The sequence below is a fragment of the Haliotis rubra genome, unplaced genomic scaffold, assembly GCF_003918875.1.
Source record: "Haliotis rubra isolate DU_JTF1 unplaced genomic scaffold, ASM391887v1 Scf1615, whole genome shotgun sequence".
In the NCBI taxonomy this organism is placed as follows: Eukaryota; Metazoa; Mollusca; class Gastropoda; order Lepetellida; family Haliotidae; genus Haliotis; species Haliotis rubra.
In genome coordinates this window covers 101285-118093 of record NW_025765576.1, presented here as the reverse complement: position 1 = coordinate 118093, position 16809 = coordinate 101285, and the positions used below count along the sequence as shown (strand labels likewise).

Below are 16809 nucleotides of genomic sequence, written 5' to 3'. Positions count from 1 at the left end.
TCAACACGATGAAATGTACATATGGTTACCCTCAACATGATGAAATGTACATATGGTTACCCTCAACACGATGAAATGTACATATGGTTACCCTCAACACAATCAAATGTACATACTGTTACCCTAAACACTATCAAATGTACATATGGTTACCTTCAACATGATCAAATGTACATATGGTTACCCTAAACACGATCAAATGTACATATGATTACCCTCAACACGATCAAATGTACGTATGGTTACCTTCAACAGGACCAAATGTACATATGGTTACCCTTAACATGATCAAATATACATATGGTTACCTTCAACATGATCAAATGTACATATGGTTACCCTCAACACGATCAAATGTACATATGGTTACCCTCAACACGATCAAATGTACATATGGTTACTTTCAACACTATCAAATGTACATATGGTTACCCTCAACACTTTCAAATGTACATATGGTTACCTTCAACACTATCAAATGTACATATGGTTACCTTCAACACGATCAAATGTACATATGGTTACTTTCAACACAATCAAATGTATATATGGTTACCCTCAACACGATCAAATGTACATATGGTTACCCTCAACAAAATGAAATGTACATACGGTTACCCTCAACACTATCAAATGTACATATGGTTACCCTCAACACTATCAAATGTACATATGGTTACCCTCAACACTATCAAATGTACATATGGTTACCCTCAACACTATCAAATGTACAAAGCTAATGTACATTATTCCAGTACATCTTAACCATGAAAACAAAAGCTGTTCAATTTTAGAATGGATCTTCATTTGCAGAAGTTCTGCCCTTCCTCAACCTCCCAGAGTTTGTCCGGGAGCTGTGGCCCGGGCATGAGGGAGAAGTCTATCTCCTCATACACCACAGGCTTCTCCTTGCTGTGTACGACGAACGTACCGTCAACCAGGAGAGGTTCCACAAGGTCAAGGTCAGCGTAGATAAGTCCATCGGCATTCTGAAAGTTAAACTAATTGATGAGTATTTTTTAATATGGATATTGACTGATCATTTCTATGGGCAAACCAGTTATTCGTTATGAAAACAGCTACAAATAGGCAAATATGGTAAGTTATGGGATGTAGCACTATAAACAGGGCATTACTACGGACTGATAATAGATGCTCCAACACACGCCTACACACACCTTGCTATGTACCTGCAGTACTTTTATATAACGTCAATACCCACTTGATCGCACATGACCTTTCGGGTCACCTACGAATGAGCAGTTGAGAACTCACCCGTTCTCCAGAGTTGTTGATCAGAGCCTCTCTCTCACTCTGGAGATAAATCATATGATCAATTGAAAACATTTTACCATTAATACCAATTCATGACGATGACGAACATTCCTAAAAATGCGAGACCATTCTACTCTTAACTCGCCACGATATGGCTGAAATATTGCCCATGTGACGTTAAATAGTAACTAGCTCACTCACTAACTCACTACCCTTAAATGTTGTAACACGTATAAAGTAATTATGCCTGATAAACCGTGTCCAGGTCGTCGGCGATTATCGGTATCTCCGACAAGAAGGCAAACTGACGTTGGACTGTCCCTAGACATGCTCCAAATAGGGGTTTACTCCCATTAGTTAGACATACAAGAGTTAGACTATTGGGATGTCTGACAAATGGGAGGATACCAGAGCCCCATTATTTATTTACTATTTGTTGTTTATGTACACAACCAAGAATATGTTCCAGGAAGGACAAAATGTGCAATAGATCAGTATGGCCCATCTAGTGGCAGCATGAATGCAACATATACGTGAATCAACATGTATGTCACAAAGACGGGTATCGCCCAACCTGGTGGACACACCGGCTTCTGACATACATACTTAAAATATTTCTGCAGACATTATGGAAATTCACCTTCAGTAAAATTCCATCAGTCTTTTATCAACATTCCAGCAATATCACGGCGGGGGACACCAGAAATGGGCTTCACACATTGTACACGTGGGGAATCGAACCCGGGTCTTCGGCGTGACGAGCTAACGCTTAGACCATTGGACCCGTGAAGATCCGGGTTAAAATTGGTCTGCAACAACCCCTGCTTGTCGCAAGAGGCGACTAACGGGATCGCGTAGTCAGGCTCGCTGACTTGGTTGACACATGTCATTGTAACCCAATTCCGTAGATAGATGTTCATGCTGCTGATCACTGGATTGTCTGGTCCAGACTCGATTATTTACAGACCACCGTCATACAGCTTGAATATTGCTGATTGCGGCATAAAACAACAAACCAACCATCCAACCAATGACTTTAACCACTAGGCTACCCCACCGCCCCGAAGTCATGCCATCTGCTGCTTAATGCTGTGTGCGTGATGTAAACTCACCGGGCGCGGTGCACCATACATGAGGTTTATCAACTGGACTGGCTTGTACACATCTGTGGGGCAACAACACACGTGAGTGGAAGTGAGAAAGTTTGGGCCTAGCACCACAGTATGAAATGTTACACTGACATCATTATATAAGCAAGCGTTGAACACACAACGCGGTTTTGACACATTAAGTTGGTAAGTGAGTATGGTTTTACGCCGCGTTTAGCAATATTTCAGCTATATCACAGCAGGGGACACCACAAATGGGTTTCACACATTGTATAAATGTGGGTAATCGCACCCGGGTCTTAAGCGTGACGAGCGGACTCTTCAACCATTGGGCTACCCCACCGCCTCTTGACACAATGAACACCGTTCAAGTTCACAGACATCAGATTGTCGATAGTCGGCGACACTATACTGGTCCAGAATATTCCCTGAACCCTGCCTCACCCGTGCAGAAAAAATGAATAATCGGTTAAGGGAGAACTGTAGAATACAATCACGGTGTGGCGGACATGTGATATATGATTTAATGATTTTGTTAGAGAACTATGGGTTTACCTTCACGTCTCTCCCGTCTCCTCTTGGTCACCTTGGAGTACAGATCTGTAGACACATATAACACGGTAACAGATACGGTAGTTTATGTTAAAATAGAAAAACATATTGTAGATATTTGTTGGGACAGTCTTGATTTAATACTTTTTAATCGTGTGCTATAATAGGCAATCTCGAAGTCGATGAGTAAAGGGTGGTGATGATTTAGTTGGAGGGGGAAGGTAATTGATATTGTACATGCCATTTAGGGATACATGAATTCCAGGGGGGGGGGCATACACATTGAACATGCTTCTCTATCAAAATCATCATCACACACACAGAAGTCATAAATTATGAACGGTCCCTTAAAAGGAAAAATACAAGATTCTGCAATACAACTTCCGGATTATTTCTTTTTATGTACTTAACGTTTGATCCTATACTCCTACTGACAAGGAGGTGCATAATGCTATTATCGTATTGTGTTTTAGCAATTCCTGTCAGTCATGTGGTAATCTGAACAATACACACGTGTTGCATTACGTTGAAATATTAATCATGGAAACCCCATCGCTTGTGTATGATAACTCAGGGAAGATGTACAACAACAGTGTGTAACTACTGTATGTGAATACTATCCAGTTACTTTGCCCTATACAGAATAATGTGATCGTGCTCTGTCCTAACTCCGATATGTATATGCAATCATGTTCGATATATTGACGTTCTATATTCAACACCCATGTATGTCAGCAGTTAATAGTAAACGTCATCAGTCCCATGAGTGTTTCATCTGCCGAAGGAGCAAGAATCAGCCATGAAATGTTCTACAAACAATAACAAGAAGTTGTTGTCAGAAACCTCTGCAAATGACTATAAAACTATAAAACTCCGAAGTGTACCCTCTTATGTTATAGGATGGGTTGTACAGTGACACTCTGGATATGATATCGTTGATATCATGACCCCCATATGTCAGTGACATATCACTGGCATGGTTGAATGTTACTGGCATAATTATCCTAGAATGTTGGAAACTGTGTACCTTGGTAGATCCCAACTAAAAATTACCTATTATCATGACCCTCTGGAAACTATTTAGACGCATTCTCAAACGAAAGCTAGAAATCGTCTTTTTTGACGGAATAGAACAGAAGTTGTTGCTAATTGGAAACATCCTGGTATCAGAAATATAACGAAGTTTACGTTTAGCAGCCGGGCGACATGGGCAGTATATGTACTTCTCCGGATGACACGTACCACCAGACCTAGCACTTACAGAGACTTCAGAGACATAGGGACATGAAAAACTAGATGTTACATAGACAATAACCGAACCTGGAACGTATACACCTATAATTACTATAATTAAAACTTTTGGCGATGGACTTTGCTTTACATAAAATGTACTGTTATAGCAAAGTGTGACACTCACTCACTCACTCACTCATTTGTTGTAGTTCTATTAATCGATTCAGACTCTAGCTATATTTGTAGGACTAGATGTCGGTCTATTGACATGTATATCATTACTACAGATTTCCCAGAGAGAAGGCAGTACAGTATAAGGAAACTGATAGTTTATAAAATAGGAAATATGCTTAATATGTATATGCACATATATTACCACAAATAACTTGTCAGTCTAACAAAGAAGGAAATATTTATGAAATGAAAAGCAAAACATCTTTACATGAAAAAAGCAATATTTTTTTATTACAGGCTTTACTGGGTGAGGTTGTTGAAGTTTGTCACGAAAGTTACACGCAAGTGTTGATTTTGATTTACCATTACATAACTCACGTGTTCATCTGGCTTTACTGGGTGAGGTTGTTGGAGTGGTGTCACAGACCATCTTCCTTGACAATGTACCATGACAGTGTTGGGAATTTCCATCAGATTTCTTGGCCAATGTACCATGTTACACCGTAACTGATGTCCATCAGACCATCTTCCTGGAATATGTACCATGTTACACCGTGTAACTGGTATGTCCCTCAGACCATCTTCTTGGCCAATGTACCTTGTTACACCGTGTAACTGGTATGTCCATCAGACCATCTTCTTGAACAATGTACCATGTTACACCGTGTAACTGGTATGTCCATCAGACCATCTTCTTGACAATGTACAATGTGTTACACCGTGTAACATGTTACACCGTGTAACTGGTATGTCCATCAGACCATCTTCTTGGACCATCTTCCTGTACCATGTACCATGTTACCGTGTAACTGGTATGTCCATCAGACCATCTTCTTATGTCCATCAGACCATCTTCCTGGACAATGTACCATGTTACACCGTGTAACTGGTATGTCCATCAGACCATCTTCTTGGCCAATGTACCATGTTACACCGTGTAACTGGTATGTCCATCAGACCATCTTCTTGGCCAATGTACCATGTTACACCGTGTAACTGGTATGTCCATCAGACCATCTTCCTGACGTTACATGGTACTTTGTGCAGTAGTGGGTACAACAAGGACTGGTCGGCCCCGAGTCAGTATACTGAGTCTGATTGGGGTATTCATGCTTCACTGCGGCATGGTATCTCAGTGAGCTAGCACTATAAAACCAGCTAAAGTATGGGCTAGTACAAGCAGCCACACATACACACTCATGCACGTCGTCATATGAGCGAAATATTCTTAAGTACGACGTTAAACCCCATTTCACCTCACCTCACCAATTGATGAAGTACAACGGTGCAGCAGTTTACCGTAACAGCTTGGGGCAGCCACACACGTTGACTATGTAACACAGTGTTACAGCTACAAACAATAGCCCAAGCACTAATACAGTGTACCAAGAAGCTTGGAAAAAACTACAAGTGCATGAAGCTGTCAGATTTAGCGTTGTCAGAGCAATACTGTCTTTAGCTATGGCATGAAAGAGGTGGATGTTAAAACAAGGTTGACAGATTTAGCGTTGTCGGAGCAATACGGCATTTAGCTATGGTATGAAAGAGACGGATGTTACAACAAGGCTGGTAGATTTAGCGTTGTCAGAGCAATACGGTCTTTAGCTATGGTATGAAAGAGACGGATGTTAAAACAAGGCTGACAGATTTAGCGTTCTCGGAGCAATACGGTATTTAGCTATGGCATGAAAGAGGCGGATGTTAAAACAAGGCTGACAGATTTAGCGTTGTCAGAGCAATACGGTCTTTAGCTATGGTATGAAAGAGGCGGATGTTAAAAAAAGGCTGAAAAATTTAGCGTTCTCGGTGCAATACGGTCTTTAGCTATGATATGAAAGGGGCGGATGTTAACACGAAGCGTAACATGAGCAGAAGAAACCTGAAGTAATACTGAAGAAAGAACGGTATCGAAACGATATGTTGTCACAGGTACTCGTTTCGTTTGGTGGAGTATCGGAGGCTAAGCATTGCGCTGTATACTCACGTCTCGGGTCTTGCTGGGCCTGTTCTTCATTGTCAGCTTCAGCACTGCCGGAAATAAACATAATGTGTAACTGATGTGTAATTTAGTCGTGCTTAGAAAATGATATCAGATATAGCTGTGAACCTATTTGTCCATTAAGTCTGAGGTTGGCGATGGGGTGGGCCTGTGGTATAAGCATTTGTTCTAGATTTGACACCGTATGTCTGAAAGGTAAACACCCCATGGTCCTTGTCCTGATTTAGGGCGAGGACTCTCGGAGTAGTGAAAACCACACACTCACTCACTCACTCACTCACTCGCCCTGACGATGTACTTACCTGCACGGATGTTCTCCTGAAATGTTCATGTCGCAGTAATCAGGTTAATTTCCACGTTTATGATCAACATTGAAATACGATGATTTTGATTTGAAATCTTGATTTTGTCAGTATATAACTGGATGAATCACTGAAGGTTACCAAACGTTTGGAGAATGGTTACAGAATCCGCTAATAAATAGTACGAGATATACGAAATGAGGCAATATGCTATTTTGCAGCGAAGTAGTTAAGATAACATGACATTGAATAAATGTTGATACTATGTTCAGTTTCTCGTCAGCTTGACATATTACTTTTCTTGGCTCTATGTCTGTGAAGACTGATTGCGATGGCGACAGCAACGACGACGGTGATGACACACAAGACAGCAACTGTAGGCTCGATTGGGACGTCAGGTGCTTCATTTGAAACACAAGAAAACCAAACAACTATTGTAAATACTGGTTCATATTATACATGTTGGGAAACCACCAATGTGATATACAGGTCATTACAAGCTCCGATATACGCCACAAAGAAGACTCGAACAATGTTGAGGATCAAACAATGGACAGGTTGTATCTTCCAGGTAAGTGTGGTACAGTTATCTAACAAACCAACAAACATGCCCGTACTTTCCCCACCATTGCTCGAGATGTTTATTCAGTTGGGTTTTGTTAGCTACATCGTACATTAGCAACAACAAGAACATCTTGGTTGTCTTCGTGGCCAACGGTGTCTTCATCTCGACGTTCTCGACTGTACGGGTGCTTAATAGCCTTTTACGTAGATTGACAAACTAGTATGAAGAAAGGGAGATTGGTTTTCAGGACAAATCTGAATTTCCTACTTGGTTTATCAAGCTTCAGATTCCTCGACTTATTCCCATGACTGTTGTTGACATCACAGATGTACTGTCCTAGATCTGTCCCTACAGCTGGAACATTACAGTACAACACAGCCTCCTCAGTGTCCTGTAACCAGCCTCTGTGTGGATGTGGTCCCACCAGGTTACAGTGACGTATAACAGGCAGGGTTACAGTCAGCGGAACATCTCACTGGGCTGGTTGTTCCATTGAACAGGATCTGCTCTGGTCCATCTGGAACGGGATGTCAATTAGAGGCCTTGAATACAATCCTCTTGTTATAACAGTGAAGTATAACATAGCATACTGCTCACGTACAAGATGTGAAATGTTCAACTCACACTGAACATCCAGGTCGTGTCCGTGACTCCAGTCAGACTCCAGCCCCTCCTCCACAGCCTGGCAGCTGTAGTTGCCGTCCCCGCCTTGCTGATGTGTCTCATAGTGAGGTCCGGCCCGGCTACATGAACGTCTTCCCCTCCTTGAATCTTCTCTCACTGTTCCTCCTCCAGATGTAGGTCATGGTCAGAGGGGTGGTCCGGGGAGACTCCGGGAGGAGGAGGAGCATGTCAGGGTGACACGCCCACCTGAGTCAGCTGATGTAGGTCCAGTGATGCTTGACTGTGAAGGTTTCTCTGTAATGACAGATAACATCGGCATTTACCCTGGGCAGATGTTCCAGATTAGGAGTGTTTTCGAATAAATGAGTAAGAGAATGATTATGGTTTTACGCCGCTTTTAGCAATATTCCAGCAATATCATGACGGGGACACCAGAAATGGGCTTCCCACAATGTACCCACATGGGGAATCGAACCCGGGTCTTCGGCATGATAAGCAAACGCGTTAACCTCCAGGCTACCCCACTACCCCGTGTCCTGTCAGGGCAGATGTCTCCCTTCTGTATTTTCAAAAGAAAACATAAAATCCCATGACAGTTGGTACCATCTATGGTATTGAGAAGCGACACTTTATGACAGTCGCGTCCTCCCAGCAGACACTGTCGTTAAAACACATCTACAAGCCATGGGCCGAGGCCAGTTGTTGTAAAAAGACAACGGTGCTATAAGACACTTGGCATAGTATGGAACTTTGTCAGATCACTATCGTTACTGCATACTTTGATGAAAACACAATGTTCTGTAAAAACATGTTCATTTACAATATACTGAAAGGCAAAAGAAACATCGTATGTAGATGGGATAGTAACTGGTGGAATGGATCACTCTATGGTGATAAGAAACTAGCACACAATGAAAAGATAACAGAATTTTTGACAAACAATTGTTTATTAAGGCCTTTGGTGTTGTTTGTCACATCCTATTCACCGATGACGTCACTGAAAGGAACCGAAGTCAATATCGGGTGTGACCACCGTTTGCATTCACAACTGCAGCACACCTCCTGACCACAGAGTGCACGAGGCGATTCACATAGGCCATAGGAATCCGAGCCCACACTCTCTCAGAAACGCTGTGCGTATTTTTAATATTTTTTTTATTGGTTCCTAAGATTACAATATTGCAGATATACCAAGCCGTGATACATACGGCTTAAAGTAATATGTCTACATGATGTACAGGTGAGATATTTTTGTATTAATATATTTATAAACATGCATAATTCATTAAATAGATAATGTACAGATGTACAGGTGAGATATTTTGTATTAATATATTTAAAAACATTGATAATTCATTAAATAGATGACCCGTGAAGATCCGGGGTAGGATAGGTCTTATGCTTGCCATAAAAGGCGACTATGCTTGTCGTAAAATGCGACTAACGGGATCGGGTGGTCAGTGTCGCTGACTTGGTTGACACATTACGTCATCGGTTCCCACTTGCGCAGATCGATGCTCATGCTGTTGATCACTGGATTGTCTGATCCAGACTCGATTATTTACAGACCGCCGCCATATAGCTGAATATTGCTGAGTGCGGCGTAAAACTAAACTCACTCCACTCACTCATTAAATAGATAATGTACAGATAATGTCAGGTACAAGTCAATACAGTTTTGAGTCATCTAAGTACTGGGAGAGATGGCTCCATTTATGATGGAAATTATTTATTTTATTTTTTGCTGATATATGTTTTTCCACAAAGAATATTTCTGTTAGAGTTTTTATATAGAAAGTTAGATTTGGAAGCATATTTTAATACTGCATAAGTAAATATGTCTCTTTACGCAGCAATGATGATGTGATTTAGTAATCTATTTTCATGTTGAGTACCAAACCAAATCATGTTTTTTGATAATTTCAATGGATGTTGATAATAATTGTTAAGCCAAATGTAGGTTTATCCAAAATGTTTATAAAAAATGTCCAACATTTTTGGGAACGCTGTGCGTAGTTGGTCCGCAGTTGCCGGCCTTGGTCTAATGTCATTGAGGCGTCTTTGGATCTCATCCCATAAATGCTCTATTGGATTGAAGTCTGGGCTTAGGGCTGGCCAAGGCATGGTTTCCACATTATGCTGCTGCAGAAATGCTCTAGTGAGTCTGGCGGTATGTGCACGCGCATTGTCCTGCTGGAAAACGTGACGCCGATGACGTGTAAAAAACGGCGCAACATGGTGTCGTAGGACTTGGTCGATGTACCGGGCAGCTGTCACACCATTCCCTTTCTTGGACCAACATTCTGGAAGATTACAGGCCCGGTTTTCTGGTTTAGTCCGATTCCACCCCATACCATAATGCTCTGACCATCCCAAGCGTTTCTCTCCATCGCACACTCATCATTGAAGCGTTCTCCCTCTGCGACGCCAGACCCTAGTCTTCCCATCAGTCACAGATACTCAACAGCGACTTTCATCGGAGAAGATAACAGTTCTCCACTGTCTCTGATGCCAGTAAAGTTGTCGCTGCTGTGCCCAGTGTAGACGTTCGCGGCGGTGACGTTGCGTTAACACTGACCCAGGGCAGGACGTATACAGCACAGGTTGCTGGCGTGGATGCGTCGCCGAACAATGCGGTCACTGATTTCTCTTTGGTGGCCAATGGTGTTTCGAGCTGTCTCTGTTGCCCTGTTGAACCGGTCTTGCAGGTGGTGACGGACGATATGATTTGGTATTGGCGACGGGTGGTTACCCGAGGACGACCACGACGTGGACGGTCATTTGTTCTGTTGGTGGTGTTGAACTGCTGTCGGAGACTTTCAATTGTTCTTACAGAACAATTGGAAGTCATTGGCGATGACACTAGCACGTTGACCTGCGTGGAGACGTCCGATGGCCCGTTGACGGTGATCCCTTGTCAACCTCGGCATAGCTGCTGTAGTCAGGAAACGACTGAAGGATCGGTAGTCAAGCTGGGAATTTATACCTGTATGCACACGAGATGCACGTGCAGTGTGCTCTCAATGTTGCGTTTGCTTGAGCTGTTCCTTGTCCAAAAACAGTGAATTTTTTTAAAACCATCTAAAAAAGTTGGTGTGTTGTACAAACTTATCATGTAGTCTTCGAATCATGTTTTTCAAATGTTGTTTTTAGTCATCAAGTGACAACTAGTTAATCAAAATGCATCATTGATACCAAATCCATAATCTGAAAAATACGACGTTTCGTTTGCCTTTAGTATATATGAACATTTTTGTAACTAGTTTTGTTGCATTAATCACCATGGCAACATACAAAATTGACAAATCAGAATGCAAGAATAGCCTTTGGCCCGGTTCTTCCAACATGGCCGCCCTCATGCTGCAATGGGTTTATCTGTTTACTTTTGGTGATCACGAACCTTGTCTGTATTTACTGAGTAGGGTGGTATGTTTGAACATATGGACGTGTGGATAGATCCGATCTGTTTAGAGAGGAAAATAAAAAAGTATAATAAAAATATCTCTCGGATCAGTGCTGGCTATGTTCCGCTTATAGCGGTGCAGTCATACAAAATGAATGCAACAAGGCCCCAGACGGGTAAATTCTCATACTCGTGTACTCATGATGCACCAAATATAACTTACGTGCCACAACGAGAAGCTGTTCACAGCCAGGTATCCCTTTGGTTGTGTCAAACGGTTTACATTCGTAGAGCCCTACGTCCTCTGTAGTGACATTATACAGTGTAAACCTGACCTCTGATGGGGTGATGCTCACAGGGATCTCTCTGTCTCTGTACCATGTGTGGCTGGTGTTCACAATGTAATTCCCAGTGTCAGTTTTGAGAAAGATATATTCTAAAACATTATTAACTTCCACGGCGACTTTATACTCTTGTCCAGCCTGGGATGTGTTGAGGGAGATGGTCACGTTATGACCAACACGTGCAACGATGTAATCAGATCCTGTCGTGGCAGACACGAGACCTGCAAATAAAACATTATTGTCCATGTACTTCAACACAATACCGCACACATGAAACATTATTGTCAATATACGTCCACAATACTGCACACATAAAACATTATTGTCAATATACTTCCACACAATACTGCACACATGAAACATTATTGTCACTATACGTCCACCAAACTGCACACATAAAACATTATTGTCAATATACGTCCACATTATTCTGCACACATAAAACATTATTGTCAATATACGTCCACACAATACTGCACACATGAAACATTATTGTCACTATACGTCCACCAAACTGCACACATCAAACATTATTGTCAATATACGTCCACAATACTGCACACATAAAATATTATTGTCAATATACGTCCACACAATACTGCACACATAAAACATTATTGTCAATATACCTCCACACAATACTGCACACATAAAACATTATTGTCAATATAAGTCCACACAATACTGCACACATAAAACATTATTGTCAATATACGTCCACATTATTCTGCACACATAAAACATTATTGTCAATATACGTCCACCAAACTGCACACATAAAACATTATTGTCAATATACGTCCACATTATTCTGCACACATAAAACATTATTGTCAATATACGTCCACACAATACTGCACACATGAAACATTATTGTCACTATACGTCCACCAAACTGCACACATCAAACATTATTGTCACTATACGTCCACAATACTGCACACATAAAATATTATTGTCAATATACGTCCACACAATACTGCACACATGAAACATTATTGTCAATATACGTCCACAATACTGCACACATAAAACAGTATTGTCACTATACGTCCACAATACTGCACACATAAAGCATTGTTGTCAGTATAGGTGCACAATACTGCAAACATGAAACATTACTGTCAAATTACGTCCACACAATACTGCACACATAAAACAGTATTGTCACTATACGTCCACAATACTGCACACATAAAGCATTATTGTCAGTATAGGTGCACAATACTGCAAACATGAAACATTACTGTCAAATTACGTCCACACAATACTGCAAACATGAAACATTATTGTCAATATACGTCCACACAATACTGCACACATAAAACAGTATTGTCACTATACGTCCACCAAACTGCACACATCAAACATTATTGTCAATATACGTCCACAATACTGCACACATGAAACATTATTGTCAACATACGTCCAGAATACTGCACATATAAAACATTATTGTCAATATACGTTCACACAATACTGCACACTTACAATAATTAAACATTCAGCGTGTTGTGCATGCCTTAGTTGCTAACATTAATTTGAATAAACGTGTGTAACAGATGTTGGTATCTATATCAGTAGAAATACATACCAAAAACAAGTAGTGCCCAAGAAACAAGATCTACCACAGACATGACTGTAACTCATTGCCTAGTGGTGAGCGGCCAGGGTCCAACTGGCTATAATATCATGGGTTTCACTTGTTGCTGTCACCAACACGAGTTGCACATGGTCATACTTCCGTGTACAGATAGGTCGTATCACTTGAGACTTTCACCTTCCCACATACACGGCAAAGAAATACGTTATGTGAACATTCAGCTACAAAAGGACATTGTGTCATGACAGAAAAGGAAAATTATAATGGAGTAGTAGTTTTGAGTTCAATCTCTTTTCAAAATCGCTGATGTTTATAGAAGGATAAGAATATATAGTTGATCAAACAAATGATGATAACGGTGTTTGAACTTACACCAAGACGTCCTCTGTGGCCAGAGTTCAGGCTTACACTGTATGACGTCACCACAGAGGACGCAGGTCTCTACGAATGTCGGAGGTTTGACACAAACAAGGGGATACCTGGCTGTGACCAGCTTTTTGTTGTGACATTTCGGTGTAGGTTTTAAAAGGATTGATATTTGCCTGGACCTGTTGTATAAGTGAGTTACGACTGCAGACATGTTGACTGATGTAGTCAGAAAAGAACTCGCCCTTTTCCCTTAAGTATTTTAAATCGTTGTTCTGCTACTGAAATGTGATCTGCTATATTGGGTTCGAATCCATGTTTCAGCATGGTTAACGTTAATACATTTACTCAACAGAAAATCGTACACTGCCTTCATTGATCCTGTTGAATATTTAAAAGGGATAATGTTCCCTCCCCGAAATATGAAGCTGCAGAGGCAACACGACTGAATGGGTATGTTTGAAGTTAAATGTCGAGTCCTGAAAGACCCCACGCTTGTGGTAAGAGGCAACTAACGGGATCGGGCGGTCAGGCTCGCTGACTTGTTTGACACATTGTATCCAAATTGCGTAAATTGATGCTCATGTTGTTGATCACTGGATTATCTGATCCAGACCTGATTATTTACCTACCGCCGCCATGTAGCTGGAATATTGCTAAATGCGGCGTTAAGGGAGAACCAACCACCCAACCAACCCTAGATGACACTCACGGGTCAAAGATGCAGTAGCGAGTCTCTATGTATGATGGGACCGCCTCCGTGGTGTAGTGGTTAGAGCGTCCGCCCGGAGAGCGGAAGGTCGCGGGTTCGATCCCCGACCGCGTCATACCAAAAATACGTTAAAATATGGAACTTGTTGGTCCCTGCCTGGCGCTCGGCATTAATGGGTACAACAAGGACTGGTCGGCTCAGAGTCAGTATAATGCTTCAATGCGGGATGGTATCTCAGTGGGCTAGCACTATAAAACCAGCTTAAGTCTGGGCTAGCACACGCAGCCACACATACACATACACACGCATGCACGTCGCCATATGAGCGAAATATTCCTCAGCACGACGTTAAACCCAATTTCACCTCACCTCACCTCACCTATGTATGATGGCCTCCAGCATGCCACGAATCCCTCAACCCAAACATGTGCCGGAAGGGCAACTGCAACCACATGAAAGGTGATTCCAGTCCACACACATGTTCTGGGCAGAGAGCTGCAGTGCCCTTGTCGTACTGTCCAAGACTGTTCCACGGGTACATTAGTGGATTCAGGTATCCAAAACAGGGCCGAGGTAGAGTGTTATCTGAAAGCTGGCTGTCAATGCCCTGGAACCATTCATCATTATGAACTGAGTTCTCGTGGCAAAGAGGGAGAGTGTCTAAATGGGGTAACTTGGTCATCTCGGGTGTACCAGTTTTCAGTAAAGTTGCCTTGTTTGATGACAAATAATGGGTAGCCTAGTGGTTAAAGCGATCGATCGTCACGACGAAGACCCGGGATCGATTCTCTTCATGGATGCAATGTGGGAAGTTCGTTTCTGCATCCATCATGATATCGCTGGAAGCGGCGTCAAACTGCACTCACTCATTCATCATTACCGAACCTTCCCCATAAATGGCAGTAGGTATTGTGATCATCTGTGTGTAGGTCGTGTGTCTGTGCCACCGAACCCTCAATCCGCCGTTCACATGGAACAGGGGCGATGGGGCAGCCTAGTGGTTAAAGCATTCGCTCGTCACGCCGAAGACCCGAGTTCGAATCCCCACATGGGTACAATGTGTGAAGCCCATTTCTGGTGTCCCCGCCGTGATGTTGCTGGAATATTTCTAAAAGCGGCGTAAAATCAAACTCACTAAGTCAGTCAGTCAGTCAGTCACATGGAGCACGAACTAGATTTAGTCCGACCAATAGGTTCTCGGCTTGGTTCTCGGATTCCCAACCCGTTGTGTGATAACTAACCATGGCCTCTAATGATTAACTGAAGTCTGTAGTTCGATGGCCCTCAGGAACGTACATTATGCCTATGCATTCTCAGCGTAGTCAACACAAATTAGATGCTGATGTAATTACCATGGCCAGATGCTGGAAGGTAGACGGGTAGGCCAAAGATGGAGAATGTCGGCTGGATGGTAAATCTCAACATTGTGGATGTCAGTGTGGACACCACATGAACACCACATTAATATTACATGGACTCTACATGAACACTGCACGGACATTGGACGTACATTACATGAACACCACATTGACACTACATGAACACCACATTAATAGTACATGGATCTACATGAACACTGCACGGACATTGGATGAACAGTACATGAACACCACATGGACACTACATGAACACCACATTAATATTACATGGACTCTACATGAACACTGCACGGACATTGGATGAACATTACATGAACACCACATGGACACTACATGAACACCACATTAACATTACATGGACTCTACATGAACACTGCACGGACATTTGATGAACATTACATGAACACCACATTGACATTACATGGAAACCACGTGGACACTAAATGGACACTACATGGACACCACATAAACACCATAGAACAATACATGAACATTACATGGACACTACATGAACAGCTCATGGACACCACATGTACACAAAATGTACATGGACACCGCGCGTACAGTATATGGACAATATATGGACACTATATGAACACCACATTAACACAACATGGGCACTGCATGGACACCAAATGAACACCACATAGACAACACATGGACACCACATGAACATCACTTCGACATCACATAGACACCACAAGGACATACGTGAAAACTACATGGACAATACATGGACACCACATGAACACTACGTGAACACCACATACACACTACATGAACACTACATGAACACTACATGCAGACTACATGAACACTACATGAACACTGCATGAACACTACATGAACACTATGTGGACACTGCATCTACACTACATGAACGCCACATGGACAGTACATGAACACTACATGAACACTACATTGAACACTGCATGGACACTACATAAACACTGCAAGAACACCATATGAACACTACATGAACACCACATGGACACTACGTGAACATTACATGAAATCTTCATGGACACTACATGAACTCAGCATAAACACCACATTGACATTACATGGAAACCACGTGGACACTGAATGGACGGTACATGGACACCATGGAAATCACATGGACACCAAATGTACATGGACACTGTATGGCCACGGCATGGACACCACAT

The 16809-nt window shown here is 42.0% G+C and overlaps 1 protein-coding gene across 1 annotated transcript in view; it reads right to left on the bottom strand.

Moving 5' to 3' along the window:
- Window positions 1–495: 495 nt before the first annotated feature.
- The window catches only part of LOC124271598, a 17591-nt gene continuing 1277 nt past the window's right edge, over window positions 496–16809 (bottom strand). Inside the window, exons 3-10 of the mRNA XM_046706747.1 lie at window positions 7477–7551; window positions 6941–7045; window positions 6645–6660; window positions 6328–6371; window positions 2940–2984; window positions 2388–2440; window positions 1276–1314; window positions 496–989 (exon numbers count right to left, since the gene is read on the bottom strand). Of these exons, the coding sequence (XP_046562703.1) occupies window positions 804–989; window positions 1276–1314; window positions 2388–2440; window positions 2940–2984; window positions 6328–6371; window positions 6645–6660; window positions 6941–7045; window positions 7477–7551 (563 nt within the window). The 3' untranslated portion in view covers window positions 496–803. The remainder of the gene's footprint in view (window positions 990–1275; window positions 1315–2387; window positions 2441–2939; window positions 2985–6327; window positions 6372–6644; window positions 6661–6940; window positions 7046–7476; window positions 7552–16809) is intronic.